The sequence below is a fragment of the Onychostoma macrolepis genome, chromosome 07, assembly GCF_012432095.1.
Source record: "Onychostoma macrolepis isolate SWU-2019 chromosome 07, ASM1243209v1, whole genome shotgun sequence".
Classification (NCBI taxonomy): domain Eukaryota; kingdom Metazoa; phylum Chordata; class Actinopteri; order Cypriniformes; family Cyprinidae; genus Onychostoma; species Onychostoma macrolepis.
In genome coordinates this window covers 19,272,149-19,296,411 of record NC_081161.1, presented here as the reverse complement: position 1 = coordinate 19,296,411, position 24,263 = coordinate 19,272,149, and the positions used below count along the sequence as shown (strand labels likewise).

Sequence of the window (24,263 nt, the reverse complement as noted above, 5' to 3'; positions counted from 1 at the left end):
CCTATTTTCTGGATGTTGCGTTTACCCTGAAAAGTATCCGCACTGCACTATGCATCATTTTTGGGTAATCAATTTCAGTTACATTAAAAATCTTCGAATATTGACCAGTTCAGTAATCCTATTATCCCCTATTGAAAGTCATCAGTAAACACCCTACGGCTGTGTTGTGAACATGCTTTGTTTTTAAATTATACAGCAGGGTCCACTCAGCCTTCACTTCCGTGTTGGGCATGCGGTGAAGCACGTGATCCTTTTATGCTCTCCGTTTGGTTACTTCCGGCATTTCTCAACGGATCTTCTTGGATGATGAAGGTCAAACCCTAATGTCTAATAATAAAAATCCAAGGTATCTGGTATTTATTTTATATTTAAATAAATCTGTTTGCACGTAATTTCAAAATATTTTTAGTTTATACTATTTTGTAAGTACAGCGTTTTAGCCATATGGTTACTGGAGAGTGGGCGGGCTATAGTGTCTAGTGCTCTGTCTGTTAAAGAAACAGACGAGGGAAAAATCTAGCAAGATAAACGTTGCTGTCCTGAACTGGATTAATCGTGCCATATAATCGAATGCATATCCGATTGTTCAGTTAATTTGATCAAGTTCACAGGTCTGGCTGGGAGAATAAATAATCAAAAGACGGTAAGTCTGGCATGTGGCAGTTTGACATACGTTAGATCAATTCGTCATCGCGAACGTAAATAACAGTCCGCCGGTTAGCAATAGCTCACTAAGTAAACACCCACATGTGGATAACAAATCCAGATCGGATTTGTCTTCAGCAGAGCCAGATTCAAAGGTGTTTGCGAGTCATTTGACGTTACAATTAATGTCTCTTTGCCTGTATTAAATCACGTGATTTAGTTGTGTTTGATTGAGGAAAAGGCGGCCACATCGTCGGGTTTGTATGCATCGCTATGTGCAATTACATCTGCAACTTTCTAGATAAATAGTTAGTTGTTTTTAAAAGCTCTCTAAGGTCGAAATAGGCTTCTTAATATGTAATAAGCCGGTGTGATTTGAAAATGAACTTGAATGGGTCAGCCAATGATGTGAAGCCTTCAGCCATGTTCGATTTAAAAATATGAATGACTTTACTGTAATTCAGAAACTTAGAGTTTTGTGCTTGCTTGTCATATATGAAGGCAAATAGTTAAGTGTTGGTTAGTCATTGGATAGTAATTTATTAACAGCTAAAAAAAAGCAGGTCATATCACATATAACAATGATTTTTCTAAACAGCAAAATGACAGCATGTTACAGTAATTTGTACTTCGAGCTAGTCATCTCTTGTGTCTTGTATTGAAGAATGTTGTTCTTTCACAGAATTGTTAGCGGCGATCCAGCATGGCAGAGGCTCATCAGGCTGTGGCCTTTCAGTTCACTGTTGGCCCTGATGGCATTGACCTTCAGCTCAGTCATGAGGCCCTTCGGCAGGTCTACCTCTCTGGAGTTCACTCCTGGAAGAAGAAATTCATTCGCTTTAAGGTACTAGGATACATTTTCTGTGGAAGTGTTACCTACCGTTTCAAGATAACTTGTAGAATTAATATGATTTTTCATTGTTCCCACAGAATGGGGTTTTGAATGGTGTTTACCCAGGGAGTGCACCGGGGTTCATGCTGGTGTTGGCAGGGTACTTGGGAAGAGCTCATTATTTAAAAGTGGACCCTTCCTTAGGCCTGCTCATCAAACTTGGCAGACATGTCCCAGTCAGGTATGTCTGGCTTATTTGTGCTGTATGTTATTTCATAATGCAATAAAGTGCCTGTGGAATGATGTTTTAAAATATATGTGTGTGTATCAGAGGTTTTTCTCAGTAAGACATCTGTGAATACACTACACTACTTTTGTACAGATTTTTGCCCCAGTTTGCATGAGTGGGAAGCAATCTGTAGACTTTGGGTAGTTGGAGTCGACAGATTTCACAAAAAATTGCATGTACAACATATACACAATTCAGTATGTCAGGTACCTTTCACCTACTGAATACTGTATGAATTCTATGGAAGCTTGTTTCCACCACTAAATAATTTCAGAACTGTGAGCTTACATCGAGTTATGAGTTATGTCAAAATTGTGAGATCTAAACTTGAAATTCTGACAATTCTGACTATTTTTGAGAAATGCAAGTCTATTATAACACACAAAAGAAAACACAAAAAAAGTCAGAATTGTGAGATATAATACCTGTCACATACTATTTTTCACCTGGTGTGTAGTATTATTATATAGTAATTGTTATTATATAGGAAGTAGGCATATTCCGAAGCAGCGTACGATTCCATCCAGGTGGGGTATATCAAACACGCTTAATATTTTGAGACAATTTTAGAACGAATAAGTAGTGTTTGGACGAGTTGCAGGTCTGGTAGTGTGTGATTCTTAATCATTTACAGTATGATGCACAGTTTTTCTCTGGAACCAATTACAAAGTCGGCAAGTTTATGATGCCTAGTGTTTTATCCTGTTTGTGTAGTGTATTCCAGCCTTTATGCTTCTCTTTGCAGTAGGTACATGTCTACACAAAAGCAGATGTTAGTTGGGGGTGTCATGGTGGGCACGGGTCTGTGGATTGCTATCATATTCAGCATGAGGACTGTCCTGAAGGGTTTGCTGTCCTGGCACGGCTGGATGTTTGCTCCCCATGGCAAAATAACCTGGCAAATTCGACTATGGCTGGTGTGTATTTGTGATAACTGTTTTCTGGAACAGTTTATGCTCACTAATCCATTCTTGGTTGTTTTGAACTTTTCTGTTTGTTCTCTGACTTTGCAGATTCTAATGAAGATTTTTTCTGGCATGCAAACACCAATGCTATACAGCTTCCAGAACTCTCTCCCTCATTTACCTGTGCCATCTGTGAAGGACACCATGAGAAGGGTAAGTTATTTGTCTTTACAACAACCTGATCAAAACTCTTCTTCAGTTTAATATTGTTTTTATTTTTGAGATGTTTTATTCAGTTATGTAAATGTCAGATTGGTAAGCCAGGAACAGCTGCACTCCATTTAGTTTTTCAATGTGAATTTTGGTCACTTGTTTTCAGAGTTAACTTGCTCAGGTGATTATCTTCTGATTTTGGAGGTAGGTTGCACAGCGTGGATGAAGTGAGTTAACTTACTAAAACATGCACGCTGTTCAGAACGGTACTAGAAAAACAAAACTAGCTTAGTTTTGATTTGACCTTATAAAGCATCATGATCAGTTGTTGGCATTCATTATGAATATGCTTGGATTTAAGTTAATACTAATTCTTTGACCGCCCTGGCAGTGAGATTTTGCTTTTAGGTATGAATTTTAGCTGTGCTTTCTTTTTGAAATGTTGGACCTGTAGTATCTTGAGTCCGTTCAACCACTGCTGAGCGAAGAGGAACACCAAAGAATGCAGAGTCTTGCGCTTGATTTTGAGAAGAACCTTGGACCAAAACTTCAGTGGTACCTCAAGCTGAAGTCTTGGTGGGCCACCAATTATGTAAGTAAAACACATTTCTCAACATATCAATGACCTTTCAATAAGGAACTGCAGCAGGAGTTTAAGTTCTTGCATTATATTGTTATGTTTTCTCCTTTATGCATCAAAAAGATGCAAACTACTTGCCTTTTGGCAAATTTTGACAAATATTTACAACATATTTCAGTTTTTTAAAACTATATTACAATATATAATATAATATATTTATATAATACATTTTCCATCTTTAAAATGGCAAGCTTATTTTATCCACACTATCATTCAAAAGCTTGAGGTCAGTATTTATTTTTTGTAGCAGAGATGCAGTAAATTGATCAAAAGTGTCAGTAAAGACATTTTCATTGTTACAAATATATATTTTTTTAAATAAATGCTGTTCTTTTGAACTTTCTATCTTTAAAGAATCCTGAAAAAAATTGTGGCTTCCACAAAAAATAATAGGGTTAGGGTTAGATATAGGGTTTGGTCTTGGGTTAGTTGCATGTAATTATGCATAATTTACTGTTATTACTATAGTAAGTACATGTAACATGTAACATGGACACTGTAAACACTGGTTTTCAACTTCAGTCCAGGGGACCCACTGTACATGATGGGATCCTGGAAATGTACTTTTTAACAGGAGTGACTCTGTGACTGTTTGTGTCACTGTGTGTTTCAGGTCAGTGACTGGTGGGAAGAATATATCTACTTGAGAGGTCGTGGGCCAATCATGGTTAACAGCAACTATTATGTAATGGTAAATAGTTCATATGCATGTGCAGCCACAAAGTGCAGTATACTACCTACAAAGATATATTATAGTCTGCTAGATCATTTTAGCTGCATACTTTGTAGCAGTATGCAGAGTTTGACTAGATCATATTTTTGTTTAGATTATACATGCGTTCTTGGTTTCTGAAACCTTTTTCCTCTGAACAGGACTTTCTTTACGCCTTTCCCACACATCTGCAAGCAGCAAGAGCCGGCAACATCATTCATGCAATCATGCTTTACAGGAGGAAGCTGGACCGGGCTCAAATCAAGCCGGTTAGACAAACTACCATACTTCTACTGCATCTTTACTATCAAATAAATAGTTAAATCATTTGTTTTAATCAGCTTGTTTTTGTAAGTAAACCGGTAGATTTGTGAGTCTCTTTACCATTTTGTCCCATAACATAGAAGTTAAAAAAGAGTTTAGACTTTAAATGGCTCAACACTGTAATAACTTATACTATAACATAATTTGTTGTCGTCTATCGTTTCATATTATGTTTTATCGTTTATTTCGTGGTGTCGCAAAATACATTGTTTACGGTAATACTTTTTAATCATTTGGATGACTGAGATCTTTACACACCACCACGGGGCGTGAAGGGGAGACAGAACCAGGTGGAGAACGACCAGAACAAAACGAGGAGCTCGTTTCTAAACGAGGGACTACATCTGTAGCATGGGCACGCGTTTTTAAGCACTGCAGTTTTAAAACAACCAATTTTAAGCCATTGAAACACAAACAACAGAGATATGCGTGCGCCGTCTCCGTTTCTATGTGAGAGGACCGCACATTTATTTATTTTTTTGCCGCTTTATTGACTTTATTGAAGCTGCCCAATATTCGTTCTGTCTGCCATTCATATTAATCATAGCACATTGCTAGAACATCTCTCACTGCTCTTGACTAAATCACTTTTGTAACTTTAATAAGAAGTTAAAAATAATGATATATATATATATATATATATATATATATATATGTATAGAATCTATACATAATACACGTGTTAATTATATCTATCATAGATGGTGAAGACTAATTAATTTACACAGTGTGTAGCGTTTATTTATTGTAGTTTTTTGCAATTAGTTTCTTATACTTATTTCATCACTGACTGTTTATTTATTTTCAGTGAGCTTGAATTTTTTATTTTTATTTTTTTAATCTATTTTTAGGCTTGTATTAGTTTGATATTGACATTGGTGACAAGGATTATGAAAATTCTATGGTATCAAAGATTTTAATATCATAACCTTTTTAAAAGAAAAAATTACTATATCGTGATATATATTGTTATCTAAGATTTTGGTCATATCGCCCACCCCTACTGCACGAGCTCGCGGCGCCGTCTGCAGGACGGTTTGAAGTGTTCAAATGGTTCAAAGCACCAAACGCGAGTAGAATCAGCTCTGAAACATGTTACCAAAGACTATAGAATACCCTTAAAGAGACTTTGGTGTTATTCGACCCGGTAACTTTCTATGAATGGCAGTGAGAATTTGATATTACTAGTGCTGTCGTAAAACTCCCAACGGTTGTGATGTAATTATATAACAGGCCGTAGTCTGATGCGCTACATGTCTGCTGTTACAGTACTGTTTTTAGTTTCGATTCACTGTTAATGCTAGCTGCGCTGCGTGCAATTGGTTCCAGCTGCTTTAATTTGCATTTAGGAACGTAATTAGGAACATTCCTCATTAGAAACATTTATAAATCTGTTGTTGTTTACAAAGAGAAGTTTCAGTATCACATAATCCTTCAGAAATCATTCTAATATGCTGATTTGCTGCTCAAGAAACATTTCTCATTATTATCAATGTTAAAAACAGTTTTGCTGCTTAATATTTTTGTGGAAACAATGATACCACTCAAACATTTGTATAAGATTTAAAAAAAGAGAGGGAAATTAATCATTTTATTCGTGCATGAAAGTGATAAAAAAAGTGAGTGAAGACATTTAAAATGATTTCTATTTAATAAATGCATTAACACATTTAATTAATGTATTTGATAAATGCTGTTCATTAAACTTTATATTTATCAAAAAATAATATATATTTATCTATATATATATATATATATATATATATATATATATATATATATATATATATATATATATATATATATATATATATATATATTAGTTATCACTATTTCCACACACAATATGAAGCTACAAAATTGTTTTCAACATTGATAATAATCAGAAATATTTCTTGAGAGTCGAATAAATTGTAATGATTTCATACGATACTGAAAACTGGAGTAATGATGAAGAAAATTCTGCTTTGCATCACAGGAATAACATTACATTTTATAATATATTAAAATTGAAAACTTTTTTTTAAATTTGTAATTATATTTCACAATATTGCTTTTTTTTTTTTTTTACTTTAATCAAGTAAATTCAGCCTTGATGAGCAGAAGATATTTATTTCAGAATCATTAATTGTAATGTTTCCAAACTTTTGGCAGGCACTTTAATAATAATAACAATTCTATATACTATATACTTTATTATAGTACTTTATTATAATATATTATATTATATTGTTATAATGATTAAGTGCTGCTTTTTATTTTTTACAGGACAATAGTATGTATTCTTACATTATAAGATATATCTTTTAATGTGCTAAAATATATATTTTCAATAAGTGCTGGGGGCGTGGCTTGTGGGCGTGACTTGTGGCGTGGTCAGATTTTCCTTCTTTTTTGTCTCTAGCTGATCACATGCCTGCTTAGGCCTGTTACTAAAGAGATTGATCTCTTTATTTATTTCTGTGAATGTTTCTATATTTCATGCCTCCTGATCATATGGTCAAAATGGTGCAGGTTTTTGCACTAATGAACAGCGTTCCACTCTGTTCTGCCCAGTGGGAGCGGCTATTTAATACATGCCGCATCCCAGGCCAGGAGACGGGTAAGAAGAGCCAGTATGTGCACCATAGACCAACTTCTGCCTACTCCACTGGTCATGTGTCATCAGTTAATTTTGATTAGCAAAATTATTATTGATGTAGACATGTTTTTGTATTTGTTCACTGGCAGTTCCACTGACAGTTTGTTCTTATTCACAGTAATGTAACACCTTTGCAGTGACCAGCTGGTGACACAGGGCTGTGCTGCTTAAAATTCCTCTGTTCATTCCATTTTCTTCCATTTATTTTATATAACATAATTTTTTCTGACTAGGAGCCCAGTCAGTCTTATATCCTAATGATTGCCTAGTTCTCTAGAGCGTCAAGTAGTGATTTGTGACCTTTTTCTCATCCATTAGCGTTGTTTATCACCAGTTCCTCGCTCCATCTTTTATTTGACCTCTTCCTCTCTGCTTCACAGCTTATGCTTCAAAACACCATCCCTATGTGCTCATCCCAATATGAGCGCATGTTCAACACCAGTCGCATCCCAGGCATAGAAACAGGTACTGAACATTGATACAGTTTTTGCGCAGAAAATTCGTCTTTGCTCCAAAGTCATGTTATCGTATTTCAAGTATTTCCAATCCCACAATTCAATCTGCAACTGGAAATGATAACAAGCTTATGATTGCTAATGGAAATACTCCAAAGGCATGGATTAGTTATTTTGGAAGTATATTGTTGTTGCGTAATATATTAGGTTACAAGTGTAATATGCCATACTACTACTAATGATGCAGAAATTACACACTTCAGCTTTAACTTTCACCATAGTTCCTCCCTTGATCAGTTGCACCCCATTTGTTTTATTTTTTACACGTATAAATGTTTTATATTCTGTCAGAGTCCCTTTCAAGGAAAGTCCGTTCACTCGGCGCAATGCCTCCGGGCAGCTCTAACAAGACCAAGTCCTATCTAAATGAATGGGGGAATCCTGAAATCTCAAAAACTGCTTGCTGAACTCGCGATTAAATTACATATTTCAAATCAGCAACAAAATCTGAAATGAACTGCCCCATGAATGTTGTTTCTTATGCTCAAATAGCATTTAAAAAGCTTATTTTTCAGGTTAGACCAGCCAATGCGCATGCATAGTTCCAACACGCTTATGACTGTGCATGCGCATCGGCTTGTCCAGCCCATAGACTGTATAAAAACAGGTCCAGCCTCAGTTTTCTATGGGAACTGGAGCTTCTAACGACCGCTGCAGTGACTCAATTACTTTACCAATCAACGATTGGCTCTTTCATTTAGAAGGCGTTGCAGTTTCTCCCATTCATAAGTATAGGAGTGAACCGTCTTTGTATTTCTATAGTCTTTGATACTGTTCAAACGTTTGAGGTCAAAACGATTAATGTTTAATTAATATTTGTGAAAGAAGTCTCTTATGATCACCCAGGCAGCATTTATTTCAGTAAAAATATAGTAAAACAGAAATATTGTGTTCTATGTTAATTGTTAATATATTTAAAAATGTAATTTATTCCTGTGATGACAAAGCTGAATTTTTAGTAGCCATTACTCCAATCTTCATGTCACATGATTCTTCAGAAATCATTTAAATATGCTGATTTGCTCAAGAAACATTTTTATTAATATTATTATAACCAATAATTACCTTATTACCAATGTTAAAAACAGTTGTGCTACCTAATAATTTTGTGGAAACTGTGATGCTTAGATAATTAGAAAGTTCAAAAGAACAGCATTTATTTGAAACAGAAATATTTTGTATAATTATAAATGTCTTTACTGTCATGTTCAAATTAATTTTCAGTTTAATACATTTAATGACCCCAAACATTTGAATGGTAGTGTGTGTGTATACTTTTTTTAATATATATATATATATATATATATATATATATATATATATATATATATATATATATATATATATATATTCATTAGAATGTTATCAATGTTTGACTTAATGACCTTAATGTAAAATGTAGCATTCTATATTGTTGCTCACATGTGACTTTTTTTCTTTCTTTCTTCCCTCCCTCCTCCCTCTGACTGTAGACACAGTGCAGCACATGTCTGACAGCAGGCATATTGTGGTGTATCACCGAGGCCGTTACTTTAAAGTATGCATGTTTTATGATGGGCGGTTACTGTTGCCACGGGAGATAGAACAGCAGATGGAGAGGATTCTGGCTGACACCTCAGAGCCGCAGCCTGGAGAGGAAACCCTCGCCGCCCTCACCGCAGGGGACAGGTATTCACAACACACCCAACAGCAGGAGTCGCTACCGTTTTCCTGTCATTCATTTGTCTGATCTCTTGTAACCACTGTAAAGTTTCAGTGGTATGTCAGTCTGAATTTAGGTTATTTTTTCTTTCTCCTTAACTATTATTTGTCACCATTTTTTACTGGACAGTCAAAAAACTATTTTATATAGAGTAAAAGCTTGTCTGTATCTATTATTTTTATATTTTTTTTTCAGAGTGCCTTGGGCCTGTGCCCGTAATGCCTACCTCAGACACGGCAAGAACAAGAAGTCTCTGGATGCTGTGGAGAAAGCCGCTTTCTTTGTTACACTGGATGACACAGAGCAGCGCTATGATCCAGCAAATCCTGTGGAAACCCTGGACCGTTACGCTAAATCGCTGCTCCATGGGAAGTGTTATGACAGGTGAGGAAGAAACCATAGGTTAAGAGAGACCACCTCCTTCCATGCCCCTTTGAAAGGGTTTTTGTGAGTCTCTAGGTACCAGTACTGTACCTCAGAGTAGCTTTTATACAACATGTACATTTTTAATGGTAATTTTCCCTTAGGTGGTTTGATAAGTCCATAAACTTAATTGTCTTCAAGAATGGAACCACGGGCCTTAATGCAGAACATAGCTGGGCTGATGCTCCTGTTGTTGGCCACCTCTGGGAGGTACACATGCACACATACACTACCATTCAGAAGTTTGGGGTCAGTAAGATATATTTCTTTTTTTAAAAAGGACTTTATTATTTATGAAGCAATTAAATTGATTATATTGATTACATTAAATAAATGTTCTTTTAAACTTTCCATTCATCAAACTGTCCTGAAAAGAAAACCTTTTTTCATTTAATTTATAATAAGTTAATAAAGTTACAAATCACCATATTAGAATCATTTCTGAAGGATCATGTGACACTGAGGACTGGAGTAATGGCTGATTGATAAAAATGCAGCTTTGCCAATACATTGCCATAAAATTACATTTTAAAATATATAATAAAATAGAAAAAGTGATTTTAAATTGTACTAATATTTCAAAATATTACTTTTTTACTGTAATTTTGATTAGATAAAAGCAGGTGAGCATAAGAGACCCTTCCGTTGTGTACATCAGTTGTATTTCACTTTTAGTTCATGTGTGTCATGCGTAAAATGTTAATCTGCTGCTAATGTAAATTTTGATGGCATTTTTCATAAAGCAAGTGCTCTCGATGGACCCTGTTAAGCTGGGCTACACAGCAGATGGCCACTGTAAAGGAGATCCTCACCCTAATCTTCCTGGACCTCAGAGACTCCAGTGGAATATCCTGCCTGAGGTCAGTGTGATACATTTAGTAGTAAAAATGCTGATGATAGCTCCATTTTTCTCATCTTGCTTGAATGGATAGGTTTGTTTGACGTTCTCTCTTTTGTGTTTTGTATTTCATCACAGTGCCACACTATGATTGCCAACTCTCTGTCTGTGGCCGTGGTTTTGGCTGATGACGTGGACTCGCACATCATCCCCTTCAATGACTTTGGGAAAGGCCTGATCAAGAAGTGCAAGATCAGTCCTGATGCCTTCATTCAGTTTGCACTGCAGCTGGCCCATTATAGGGTGAACTTTCTTATCACTGAACATCTGAAATGTAGCAAAACATGCCTGCTTATCGTTCACTTGAAAAGGTGAAATGATGTCAATGTTTTTTCATTGTACAGGACAAAGGAAAGTTCTGCTTGACTTATGAGGCATCCATGACACGTTTATTCAGAGAAGGCCGTACTGAAACTGTGCGCTCCTGCACCATGGAATCCTGTGCTTTTGTCCGTGCCATGATCAGCAATCAAACGGTACCATGCCAAAAGCAACCCTTAAAACCCGCAGGGGAGGGCGAATCAATATGTACCAGTGTTGTAGTACTTGAGACCAAATCCAAGGCCGTATTTTCTTTGACTAGTCATTAACACTTTCATTAATAAATCATTAACATACATTATATAATGCTCTAAAATACACTCGTGCACCTTTTAAAAATCTACAAATGATTTTAACAGAAATTATACAATGATTAAAAGTTTATTTGTTAATGTACTTTTGAGTGCTAACAAATGTTATTAAAACTTCAGTTCCTATATTACCTAATGCTCTTTTTTACATTTACAAATGTTGTGGGAAAAATAGCTTAATTAGTCATTTTGAGCACTTCACAAACTATTCATTAATATATTATTCTTTAACTCATAATCACAGTCTGTAAATGTCATATATATGAGTTTTTGTTTGGTGTGTAAACTTCTATTTTCACATCTTAAGAAATCACTGATTAGTTATTTGTCTGTTTTTGCAGTACCCAATCTAAAGTGGAAACTAACGCAATAAGTTTCTTTTTTATGTATTACTAATGCATTACTTTTAAAAGTAACTTTCTCCAACACTGGCTGTAGCTACTGCTGCCATTATTGAAAATGAGTCTTCTGTTCTTGTTTTGTAGAGAGAAGAGAAGCTTCGTTTACTAACCCAGGCCGCTGAGAAACACCAGCAGATGTATAGACTGGCAATGACTGGTCAGGGCATTGACCGCCATCTCTTTTGCCTCTATGTAGTGTCTAAGTACCTTGGACAGGACTCCCCATTCCTCCAAGAGGTGGGTTTTAGCATTTAAATGAATATAGTCTGAAAAACCATACCTCATGAGAATTAACAGTGTCCTGATTATTATTATTATGACAAATTAATGATAAAGGACATTTCTGCCTTTGAGTGCATGACATGAGACATGAGTACATTTGCCTTGCTTAGGAGTAATGTAGCATTTATTCTTTAACAAAATTCATTTGAATACAAAACTTCCCACTTCCTGTCTCTTCAGGTGCTGTCAGAGCCTTGGAAACTCTCCACTAGTCAGACTCCTTTTCAGCAGGGGGAGCTGTTTGATCTGGTGAATCACCCAGAGTATGTAACCACTGGAGGAGGCTTTGGACCTGTGAGTCATGATCTGGTAATAATAAAATGCTTTGGTGAAAGGATTGAATTTAACCTTCTTTTTTTTTTTTTTTAAACTGTGGTAGGTTGCTGATGACGGTTATGGTGTGGCCTATGTGATTTTAGGTGAAAAACTCATCAATTTCCACATCTCTTCCAAGCATTCCAGTCCAGAGACGGTGAGAACACTCACAACCAGAGAATCTGTCAAAATACAGAAAATGCTGCTCCTTTTTCATTCTCAGAGACAGTAGATATGTTTCATGTTTCATCGAATGGAATGTGAATTTTGGGGTTTCACTTAAAAAAAAAAAAAAAAAAAAAGAAAAGAAAAAACTGGGTGGGAATGTCAAAATGCACATACAATTTTAAAAAGCACATAAAATATATGTGCTCAACTGAGGTTTATAATTTATTCCGATAAGAAGGCATACACATAAATTCGGAAAATGGAAACACATTTACAGAATAAATTCCAACCAAACACATGTGACTTTGACTCAACAGATCATGTGATTGGATAACTTGACTAACCAGTGGACCAATCACATTGCACACTTCAGTATTAAGTCATTCTGAAATGCCTATTTAATCAAAATGATTTGCTATAATTACCTCCCAGATCTACACACGACTGCATTCCCAAACATCCGGCATCTGCCTCTTAAAGCAAGATAGCATGACAGAATTTGCATTGTTGCATATTTTGGAATAATACATGGCTAGTGTTGTTCTTCAATGCTTGGTGATTTATATTTACATTTTTTGTTTTCATCTCGTCTTTCTTCAGGACTCTCATCGCTTTGGAAACAATATCAGGCAAGCAATGCTTGATATCCTGAATCTGTTTCAGCTTGACAAAAAGAACCTAAAGTGATTTGAATGGTGAAATGATTATGCTTTTAATGACTCCTTTCACCTTAATTATATATGAGCAGTGTTGAGAGAGGCTTGACTTTTTCTTTTCTGTTTTTTGCTTGTGTTGTCTTGTTTGTTTGCATGTGTCTGTGAGATGCAGCGTATAAAGGAGAGAAGTAGGTAGGGAGTGTGAGAATCTCATTCTGTCGTTATATATGCTGGTGCCTTAACATATGTCTTAACTGAACAGTTCAGTGCAGGTGATCTAAAGTAAAACTGCATTTCATTACCAAGACTGCTTTCAGTATATTTTACTGAGATGTACAGATTCATAAATACTGTAATAGATGACATTCTCTTGACAAGATGTCAAGGAGCATAATAATCGCTTGGCTGAAGTGTTGAGCTTACGAATCAAGCAAGTTTATCAAATTTAGTATTCAGTAATGAAGAAAGATGAGATTAAGCAGATGATAAGTTTCTGAATTTCCCAAGTGTGCACTCATTTATTTTGGATTTTTCTCACTTTTTGCTCTCCAACTTGATTTTATGGGTTGATATCGTGTTGATTCAGCATTGAAAGGTCACCATGTTTTAATGTGGGATGTGTTAATGCTTATCAGAGGCTTTATCACATTAATTGTACATTTATTTTTATTTGGTTTAATTTCATTTACTTCCATGTTTTACGTTCCATCTTGAGTGTTATACACTGTAATAATTTTGGAAATTATTGTCAAAAAAAGAAGCTCTGGGAAAAAAATCTCATGTATTTATTTTGTACTCATAATAATGTGTTAATGAGTAATTAATGAGTGTCCTCTCAAAGTACATGTACATTTATTTGGAAATTCAGAAGAAGCATTAAACGTACTATAATAATACATATTAATAACGTGAATAATGGAAGCAGTTTTTTTTTCTCAGTTATTCATGTCTGGTCTGTAATAAAATAGTATGGACTTTTAAAAAAAAAAAAAAAAGTTTCATACAGACAATGTTTTTGAAAATATAATCTAGAGGCTTCACTGAAGAGAGACTCTAGGAAATCTTAAACATGATTTACTTTTACATTAGAATTTTATTGCATTTATTGCTATTTCCTTGCATTTCCTATTTTCCACTGATATTTTCAAAGCTGGATGCATCATTGTGGTGTTTCTTCATATGGGCAAGAGTTCAGTCATTGACCTATTAAAGCAATCGGCTGCATAAATTGAACTGTGTTCCTGTGTTAGAACTCTGTCATCATCCTAAAACAGAGAGAGAAATGTGGTTAAGCCTTTACCTTTCCTCTAAAAGTATTCCTCTTAAAATGATAAACCAGCAGAACTTTGGAACAGTGTCTCTATAATGAATGCTGTGTACTAAAACTACTCATTTAATGTTCGTTCCCACTTTATATCAAGGTGTATTTTACTACAACCTACTAAAATATAGGTGCAATGTACTTAGTGTTTATGCTTTTGCTGCTATTGAGATGGGATACAGGTAAGGTTAAGGACAGGTTTTGTTGTATGGGTAGATTAAAGGGGTTGGGTCAACAGTGTAATTATAGATGCAATTACAGAAATTAATTACATGCGTATTTGCATGCAGTATTTCTTAAATGTGTTCCCAGTTAGTCTAGGGTTAGAGGAACCAGTAACAGAATAAAAAGGTGATGTGCGGAGGCAGCAAGGTTCAATTCCCAACTCCAGTGCTTTAACAAATGTCAACAGACAACTCAATATCAAGAAAACAAGCTCATTTATTTTACAGATATGGGAAGATATCAAGGCTTCAAGAGGGGGCAAGGCCAAAATAACAAACAAAAACCCTCTAACTACTAGGGAGAAACTAACTAAGGGAACACAAAGAAAAAGAAACAAATACAATCAATACACTAACTCCCTAACTAGCATAAACAGGAAAAAAACAAGGTATAAAGAAAATGGCACCCACCTCTCTACTAACATATTCCCAATAAATTAACAGTAACTTTATAAATAACAAAGAATATCAGAAGAAGGTACAAAGAAATTATAACTTCTAAACCAAACCAAATTTCTTCTCTTAAGCAAGTCACCACAAAAGTGTTAACACTATAAAGAAATCAATTCAACAACATATTAAATCAAAACAACTAATAAAGCTTGTGGGGTTGAGAATAGAAGCCTCACGACGCAACACACACACACACATGTTCGTTTTTGTGAAAAGTGGGGACATTCCATAGGCGTAATGGTTTTTATAGTGTACTTACTGTATGTGCTATTGCCCTACACCAACCCTACACCTAAACCTACCCCTTACAGGAGACTGTGCATGTCAACTTTCCCCAAAAAAAACTCATTCTGAGTGATTTATAAGCGTTTTGAAAAGTGGGGACATGGGTCAATGTCCTGAGATGTCACCTTCACCTTGTAATACCTATGTCATACCTTTGTCATTATACAAATCTATGTCCTGACTTTTCACAAAAACGCGCGCACACACACACACACACTCACACTCACTCACTCACTCACTCACTCTCTTATGGGAAGTAAAGGGAAAGAGAGAAATAAAACAAATACGTCCTTGGACGTAACAAATGTACATAGTAGTTAAAGAAGTGGGGCCAAGTACTCAATGTAAATGTGCAAAAACAGCATAGCTTTACAGTATTTGACAGCACAAAACTACTTGTGAAATTGTGCCAATAGTCTCTAAGACATCAAGAATGCATTCTGTTTAAAAAAAAAGTTGTTTTTCAAATACTTCACTGTAACCTTGTTTCTAGTCCTATTTCTGTGATTTGCTTTGAGCACTTGAATGTATGTCAATTTCAATCAAAATCTTAGTCCACATGAAAGGTTTAGTATGAATATCTTCACATGCACCAGCATTTATCTGAGCCTGTGTTGCATTTTACTGTCATTGTTCTCAGTAATAAGAGGAATGTTTGGATAGTGTTTCGGATATTTTTCTTAACTGTAAAGCAGCAGTTGATAATTATGTTCTTATTTTTGCTTTCTTTCGAGAAAAAGCAGACAGATCTGCACTCTTTTTATTAAATTTTTTTTCATTATGCAACATGGCACATGCAAAGCAGACGATATTTTATTGATTTCAGTTGGACGTTTTAATCAAAATCTTTCTTTTGAGAGCCTTGAAGACCACGGATGCTTCATTATTTTCATGTATACCAAAAACTACATTTCTAAACCACACCACTTTTTACAACTGTGCATGAATTGCCTTCAACAAAGCAAAGTCACTGCAATTTCAGAGTTTGTTTTAAGATGCCTTGCTTCAAAAGAAGAGGGATGTAAGATCTTGTGATGCTAAAGTAAAGAAGAAGCAAGGCTAGGACAATTAAAGTTTAAAACAGTTATTCTATGAACAAATGTAAGAACACGCCCTCTTTATTGAACAGAACAGGTGTGTGAAATTAAACTAAGTTGACAGACAACTCCTCGACAATGTCTGATGGTTCATCTATTAGTGAGCCTCCTAATGCCAAGAAGTACATTTATTTTAACTGATTTATATTTGGTTGTGTTCCTATCATTTTAGTTGCCTCTTAATTGTCGAAGTAAACAACTTGAAAATGTGAATGTTCAACTAAAACTAGTTACATGCTTATTCATCTATTTGTCTAAAATTAAGACCACAAAATATTGTATTTTTCTTCAAATTTATATATAAAAGGATTACCCCTTGCAGTACTGATTATGAAGAAGAGGTCTCATATGCAAAAGCACATAAGACCAAGGCACTGGCACTATATATATTACTATCTATTTTTTTAAGAACAATCACCAGGGCCATAGCTGAGGTATGCAGGGCCTTGGTGCAAATAACAATTCAAATTAAACAATGCTTTAATTTTTCAGGTTTGTCTGTGTTCAGGTACAGAAATTTAATAATTAAATGTAAAATAACATTGTATAAATTAAATATAGAATAATAACTGCTAAAGCTACAAAGTTATTCAGTCAAGAGCAGTGAGTGATTTAAATTTTTTTCTCTCTTTCTTTTTGTCTTGGATTAACATTAAAGTACTCACAGCAACTAATAAATTAGGAGTGGTCACTTTAAGACAAAATGTTCAAATTGGCAAAATGTATTTGTCCATTCAAGGGCAAGATGTCGCAGAAGAGAACTTAATTGTGGTCTCGCACGTTGTCAGTGTATTGAATTGAGTTGTTTTGTGTCTTCTTGCACTTGAAAAATTTAATTGGCAAGGCTTAAAAACACATGCCGATGATAAACTTTCATGACAAGGTGCGGCAGTGACCCGATTGGCAGTCCATCAACTGTCCCTACTGTCTTTCATGCTGGCCCCGGATAGCCCATTAAAATCGCCGTGGACCACCTGACAGCCATGGGCCCCTATAATTGTCATCATCTTCCACCCCACTATAGCTATGGCCCTGGAAATCACATACAACCTCACACCGATACGTTGTGGCTAAAAAGACTTTATCAGGGTGTGGAAAACAGACATAATCAAGGTCCTCATATGACCTTTGACCCTCAGCAGGTCCTCTTTCAAAATGGCTCTAGGATAGGAAACAATTTAGAGACAACCTTACAAGAGAATTTTATCGACAATGGGTGGCCTCTTCAGGCAGCCATTTTACCGCATTGTGTATTTCCCTATAATGAATTTTATTTTCTTAGAGCGCATTTAAACTTTATTAAATATTTATTTTCCCATTATGTAATGACATTTCATATTTATTACATGGGACATTTTATCAGTGACAAGCAATATGTGCCTATACACGCTGTCTAAAATAGCAAATACCATAGCAACATGATAAAGAGCGAGGCTTTTCCACTGTCATTTTTTTTTTTTTTTAAGTTTAGGAGGTACAACATTAACATGCATTGGTTCATCTACTTCAGTGAGCACAGAACGTCCATGCAACATGGGTAATGGTTTTATTGTTCAGGTAAACATTGCTGTTCTAATAATAAGCTAGTGAGTTTAAGAGGGTGTTTGGTGTAAGGATTAGAGAGGGACTGAGTTACATGAGGAATGCAAATAGAGGCTTGAGCAGTTTCTTGATGGCAGAGAGTGCCAAACGTCAAAAACAGTATGTCTCAAACAGCCCAATGGGTGACTGTATTCAGTGTATCAGATTAGCATGCTGTAATTGTAAAAACAGTACACACATAACATAAAGATCCTCTCTAGAAGAATTTATTTATTTAAGTAAGTTTTAGTTAATCCAATAATTAATTCAGTGACTGCCTCATTTTAACCAGAATTTTAATTTTACAATGGCTTTATTACTTTGGACCACTAGAGCGTGCTATAGCGTACAATGTCACAATATTTACACACTATATTGAACAGTAGTTTACATAAACCATTTTCCTTTGTGTACTTTGTCTCATACATTTTCACAGGCTGTTTAATGAGTGGTGTTAGGCCTGTCTATTTGTAAAAATAACATCTTATGAACTTTTAGTATATAATTGCCTAATAAAATTAAACATTTTTGTCCTAATATCAATGATTGGTACTATTAATGTCCAATTCAGGCCATTTCCACTTTTAGAGGAAGGTAAAATGAGCTCATTTTGCATGACACTGGTTGATGTTTCAGGCAGACAATGAAAGTGTTTTTGCTAAAGTTCCATTACATGCATGTCCAGTCTGAGGCATGTCAGGACATGTTGAATGTTCATTCATTTCCATCTAACACTTTGTTTCTAGACTGGGATTTGTTTTAAGTACAAATTCTATGCATAATAATGTTTCATTGTGTTCATTACTGGGTCGTAATCGGCGTATAAAACGGATTGAGTTGCTTTTTAAAGAAAATCCTTTTAGGTTTTCGCCTCAGATGTCTCGCGCGCACAAAAGGTCAACACTGTTGTCGTGTGAGAGTGAAATTTCAGCACGGTGTCTGTCTGCATTCACTGGAATGCGATTGCAACCCCCTTTGTTATGGTGAGAAGCTGGAAGAATGTTCCCTCAATTAAAATTCCTTAGGCTGACCTGTTGCCAAAAGGTATTTTAAAGCTGGGCTATTTGACTAAGAATGCGCCTCGTCATTGGTGAGCAGGTACTCCATCAGCTGAGTGTGCATTCAAACATAAACCAGTAGTGAGCGCTGCACTTTCACAATAATTTGGCATCAACACAAGTATATGTACAAGAACGGTTAATAAGACTGCTTTTCATCTGTGACAGAATCAGACGAGGAGAAAACGTGTGTGGCCATAGTTATATACAGTGGCAACAATTTGGGAAAATCTAAATATTAAGTTTGAACTTTTTTTTTTTTTTTCCTTTTCGGGTTAAGGACAATGTTTGCAGCAGAATGCTGCTGATTAAGAGAAAAGCATTCCAGTTCACATGCACAGTGAGCAGTAATTGGAAAATCATTTCCGCGAATCGGATCTTTTGAACACTTCATTTCAAAGAAAAAAGAGAATCGTTACGTCATCACGCAAAGCGTTCCAAATAAAGGCATTTGTTTTCTTAATAAGAACGTTTTTCGTCACTTTATATAATATTATCTAAGTATAATTTGAAGAATCAAGACACAACAGTAAAAACGTATATCTTGATTGAAATGCTATATGTTTATAAAACTATCACAAAACAAGTTCTCGTTCAACGAGTCGGCGATTTGTTGACTCGTGAACCGTTCTTCTTACTAATTCAGTGTACTGATTCTGGTCGGTTTTGTGCAGCGGTTCAACCAGTTCATTTAAAAAAAAAAAAAGAGAGAGAGAGAGAGAGAGAGAGAGAAAAGATCCGACTCAAAAGAACCATTCGTTCACGAATCGGACATCGCTACTGGGCTGGGGGTGCGAGGGGCGGGTGTTAGTATAAATTGCCTCTCACTACATATGCCTTGCCTGTCCTCTGAACTTTGAGACAGCCACAAGCATCACTCAAAGAAATGCAACAGACTGGAAATTAAACAAAGCAACTCTTTAGTACAACAACTAGTGAACGTCGTTTTCCACAAACCGCCTAGCATGGATGATTACCATCTATTCTGTGCGTCGTGCCGAAAAACGGGGAAAAAACAAACAACGGTAAGAGAAAGTGACAATGACATGACTGAGGTTGCAGTATAGTTTAATCGTTTCTTCGTAATTACAGTTGCACGTTTAGCAATATTCACGACGGTATGTAAAACTTAGAGAAAAGTTGAGGAAATCATCATTGTTTCAAGCGTAGCCGTTTCTTGATTGTATCACCGATAAGGATAATCGCGTCTCCACAGTTACTTTGAACTTTTTGTGTCAGTCTTTGCTCGCGTGATTGAAATCAGCACAATCACATCAGTAACCTCTGTTAAACGATACGGTTTGACTACGGACCTATGAACTGACTCGCTCTCGAATGTGTTTTCATTTCACAGATGCGCTCACTGATACTCTTCATTCTGTCATTGTTCATGGTCGCATCCCCCGTGAGAACAGGGGAGACTCTTTGTGGTGGAGAACTAGTGGATACTCTTCAGTTCGTGTGTGGAGAAGATGGGTTTTATATCAGTAAGTGTAACTCTTACAGTGCTGTGTGACGGTTGTGAGGAAATCTAGACATTTACATAGCTATTTGTCATGTAGAAGTAGTCACAGTATGTCATTGTCATCTGTCTTGTCTTTCAAATTGCTGTTTGCATAGTTACATGTGCACTAATGACTGTGGCAAGGAGGGTGTTTATTAAAGGGGAAACGTGCCTCTTATTGCTTTCTAGCAAGTATTCCCAGTGAAAGCCATTAGTGCTGTTAAATGTCAGTATTTGGGGTAAACAAGGAATTTGTGTCTGCAAGTTATTTAGTTGTTTGCTCTGTCTCTCTCTCTTGTCCCCTATATTCCTATCAGATGACGGTGGACTTCCCCCTTTTGTACCTCTCCTGCTGTTCTTTATCTCTTATCTCTGTTTAGTAGGCAAATGGCAAGGTTAAAGGATCCATTTTGCTAGCTATTCACACATCCCTGGGAACACAGAACAATATTTGTTTTTCTGTGTACTGTTCTTTGTGACATTCTAAAGTCCTTATCAAATCGGTTAGTGCCAGAAATAAAAAGGGAGTCACGAACAACAGGAAAGAAAGAAGGGATCTGTTGATGCAGTCTCCGATTTCAGAAATCCTAGGAACATGCCAGCAGCCACATGTGGGATTTGGTGAAATACAAACAATAGGGTGTGAATTGGTAGCGTTGGTCGCTTTCCAGGGGAACCCCGGAGTTGATCGCTTACCTTCTCTTCCCCCACCCAGGCAGGCCGAACAGATCAAACAGCCGCCGTCCTCAGAGAGGAATAGTGGAAGAATGCTGCTTTCGGAGCTGCGAGCTGCGTCTGCTGCAGCAGTACTGCGCAAAGCCCGTGAAGTCCGAGCGAGATGTTTCCTCCAGCGCGCTGCAGGCCTTCCCAGTATCGCAGGCTCTTCACAAGGTACATGGAGCTGTTTATCTCCCCCTCCCCCCCGTCGAAAGCCCAGCACAATGATTTTGCTGAACCCACAAACACAGACTCAGACTAGACAGGCTAGTCAGACACGCAGCCTGTTTTTATCACGCCAAAATCAATATTAACCACGTCTCCACTCTCAGAATCGCTGAGCAATGTAGAAAATGGCAGAGATCATCAGAAAGCTGTAGACTGCATTAAAGATGATGTAGGAACAACACTGAGGGAGATAGTTAGCTACACAAACAAAAGCCCATGGTAACACCATAAACTCTGTTGGACAGCATGTGCAATGATGTCATTATTCCAAGCACCAAAACAAGTACAAGTGTTATGCCGCATTCTGGCAAATTTTTGTGCCATGTGCTCTTGGCATGGAAATATGTTAAGCGTTGGCAAGACAGTTGGCCAGCTGGCCATGGCTTGGATTTGAAAATAACAAAAACAAACAACCCAATAACAACACAATAGTCAGCCCCACTTGAGAACAGTACGCTCACACTGTAAGTCGAGGAGGGTATTGTTTCTCTCACCCTGTTCAACAAGTAAAAGTCTGTCTTTGGTCAGTCTATAGTTGGGGATGTGTTTAATGTACTGGGGTAAGAGTGACGCATTCGATTTGAAGGCTTTGTTCATAATCATATTGAAGTTTACATGGACGCATTTTTCAGACACTTGCATTCAAGATACACATTTCATCAGTTGAACCCATGACCTTTCTGTTGGTAGCACGATGCACTATTGTTTGAGCTACGGTGTTTCAAAACCTCAAAGTCAATGAATTACAGAATCTACAGCAAGTTCTTCTGTTTTGCAGGACATCCCAGGAGGGCCTCTTGCTGTGAAGTATTCCAAATATGAAGTATGGCAGAGAAAGGCCGCCCAGAGGTTAAGGAGAGGGGTCCCATCCATCCTGCTTGCCAGAAAGTTTAGGAGGCAGGTGGAGAAAATCCAAGAAGAGGAGCAAGCCAGTTTCCACCGGCCCCTCATGACCCTTCCCAACAGACTCCCTGCCATCCTTCCACACATTCAGATCAACACGTCCCACAAATGATGGCCACCTTTCCCAAATGGGAACAAACAAGGGATTATAGCCAAGTCTTGGTCAGTAGAGGCACGTTTTTCATGAGTCATACCACTCGCCCACCGTCTTTCTCAAATCCAGATTATGAACACTCTGTGTGTTATCAGCCTTTGAAACACTAGAAGTTAACGTTGAAAGTGAATGTAATGGGACAAGAGAGATGAATGCAGTCTTGATGAATATCATGGGGATGCCCAGAACTGATGCTGAGGAAGCTGCCACAACGCAAATGTCAAAAGTCTGCCGTCTGCAAAAGCATTTATGGTTCTGTCTTGCTTGCACCCTATTTTAAATGTCATATTTTAAGGAATGAATTTATTGAGATTAGAGTCCTTTACCTGCACCTTTAAAATGCCACACCTGTGGCATAAAGACAGAAGAAAAGTGAGGAAAATGTTGGCTGGCTGTGCAAAGCCAAGGACTGATGTTAACAGCACTATTTTTTATGGACTGTTAAATACGATAACATTATGGTGCTAACTTGGACTCAAAAGGAGTTTGCTAAAGAGTTTTTCCGTTTTAGGAAAAAAATAAGATTGTATTCAAAAGACAATTCAGTAAGACTGGTTGTTTGGAGATGAGCTCAACCAGGAAAAACTGTATCTGTGCTTGGCTGTTCGAGATCCATAATCTGTGCCCTGGAGAATGAAGGTGAAGCCTTTGCTATCAAATGACATAGCATTGCGATGGAAGTCAGAAAACATCACAGATATATCAATCCGATATCATATCTGAGGACATCTGCAATCAAGTCATCTTGGACTTTGGGCAAGAGCAGTCTGACATGTTTTGAGGTGTCATATATTGTATCCATAACATTCCTGTTTCTGGTTTGAGTTTCTGCCATTTTATCCTTGCAAATCGTCTTCACTGTTATTTAGACAGTATTTTACATATATACACACACAAAAAAATCAAACAATCTTTTTAAAGGGAAAATCAGCAATAACCTCTTGCATATTTTCAACATACATTTCATAGTATTTCAGTGCTTTTGCTTAAAAAAAAAAAAAAAATACTTGAATATGTATGAATAGTCTCGTAAGATGTTGTCATTGACCCTAGTATGACCAGTCTTGCAAATTGAGCCACCAAACATTTTCTTTAAGTAATGGCACTGTATCAAGGCGTTATTTATTTTGATGTAACCCATAAAATTCAGTCCCAATGAAAGATTACATGCACAACTGGCAGTTTTTTGTATATTATCTTTTTTTAGTTGTTCTGCTTATGTATGTAGATGCTATGTACCAAAAAAATTTATGTCTCCTTTTATAAGTAAAGTCAATGGAAGCTTCTAAAGTCGTCCTGACTCACTTTTTCAAAAGCTTATTTTACTGCATGTTGCCTAATCTAAAATAGGTGGATGAGTCTATAGCTTTTGGAATGCTTTTGGAGCGGCAAAACAAGTGCATACGTACACAGGCAGTGACCTGGCTGCCCTAAGGGAAGGGTGAAGGCTGGGGAACACTAACTCTTGATGATTTGCTGACTAACCTTGACGAAATGCCATAGGTCAGCTCAGAAACATGCAGACTCTACATCACCTGTGCACCA

At 36.6% G+C, this 24,263-nt stretch overlaps 2 protein-coding genes across 6 annotated transcripts; both read left to right on the top strand.

The window, feature by feature from the left end:
- The first annotated feature begins 209 nt into the window (after positions 1-209).
- cpt1aa (carnitine palmitoyltransferase 1Aa (liver)) lies at positions 210-14,089 on the top strand. 5 transcript variants are annotated; one of them, XM_058781051.1, is made up of 20 exons: positions 480-643; positions 1,328-1,489; positions 1,576-1,718; positions 2,512-2,683; positions 2,780-2,884; positions 3,339-3,476; positions 4,138-4,215; positions 4,398-4,505; positions 7,582-7,666; positions 9,189-9,384; positions 9,614-9,802; positions 9,946-10,051; positions 10,585-10,701; positions 10,818-10,982; positions 11,084-11,215; positions 11,857-12,009; positions 12,235-12,348; positions 12,434-12,526; positions 13,138-13,232; positions 13,366-14,089. In XM_058781051.1, the coding sequence occupies exons 2-19, from the start codon at positions 1,349-1,351 to the stop codon at positions 13,222-13,224; spliced, it is 2,322 nt and encodes a 773-aa protein (XP_058637034.1). In that variant the 5' UTR covers positions 480-643; positions 1,328-1,348; the 3' UTR covers positions 13,225-13,232; positions 13,366-14,089. The 5 variants fall into 5 exon arrangements, with proteins under 5 accessions (XP_058637031.1, XP_058637034.1, XP_058637030.1 ...); XM_058781048.1 differs by lacking the exon at positions 480-643 and adding an exon at positions 210-346 and having other exon boundaries at positions 13,138-14,089; XM_058781047.1 differs by having other exon boundaries at positions 13,138-14,089.
- Positions 14,090-19,998: 5,909 nt separating this feature from the next.
- On the top strand, positions 19,999-24,002 carry igf2a (insulin-like growth factor 2a). The gene is made up of 4 exons (XM_058783104.1): positions 19,999-20,237; positions 20,567-20,699; positions 21,432-21,607; positions 22,440-24,002. The coding sequence occupies exons 1-4, from the start codon at positions 20,178-20,180 to the stop codon at positions 22,674-22,676; spliced, it is 606 nt and encodes a 201-aa protein (XP_058639087.1). The 5' UTR covers positions 19,999-20,177; the 3' UTR covers positions 22,677-24,002.
- The last annotated feature ends 261 nt before the right edge of the window (positions 24,003-24,263 follow it).

Excerpts from the sequence above, each read along its gene's own strand:
- cpt1aa (XM_058781048.1), top strand. The coding sequence starts at position 1,349 with ATGGCAGAGGCTCATCAGGCTGTGGCCTTTCAGTTCACTGTTGGCCCT. Across the intron at positions 4,506-7,581 it reads ACCGGGCTCAAATCAAGCCG|CTTATGCTTCAAAACACCAT; the intron begins GTTAGACAAACT and ends TCTGCTTCACAG. Across the intron at positions 10,983-11,083 it reads TGCAGCTGGCCCATTATAGG|GACAAAGGAAAGTTCTGCTT; the intron begins GTGAACTTTCTT and ends TTCATTGTACAG.
- igf2a (XM_058783104.1), top strand. The coding sequence starts at position 20,178 with ATGGATGATTACCATCTATTCTGTGCGTCGTGCCGAAAAACGGGGAAA. Across the intron at positions 20,238-20,566 it reads CGGGGAAAAAACAAACAACG|ATGCGCTCACTGATACTCTT; the intron begins GTAAGAGAAAGT and ends TTCATTTCACAG. Across the intron at positions 20,700-21,431 it reads AGAAGATGGGTTTTATATCA|GCAGGCCGAACAGATCAAAC; the intron begins GTAAGTGTAACT and ends TCCCCCACCCAG.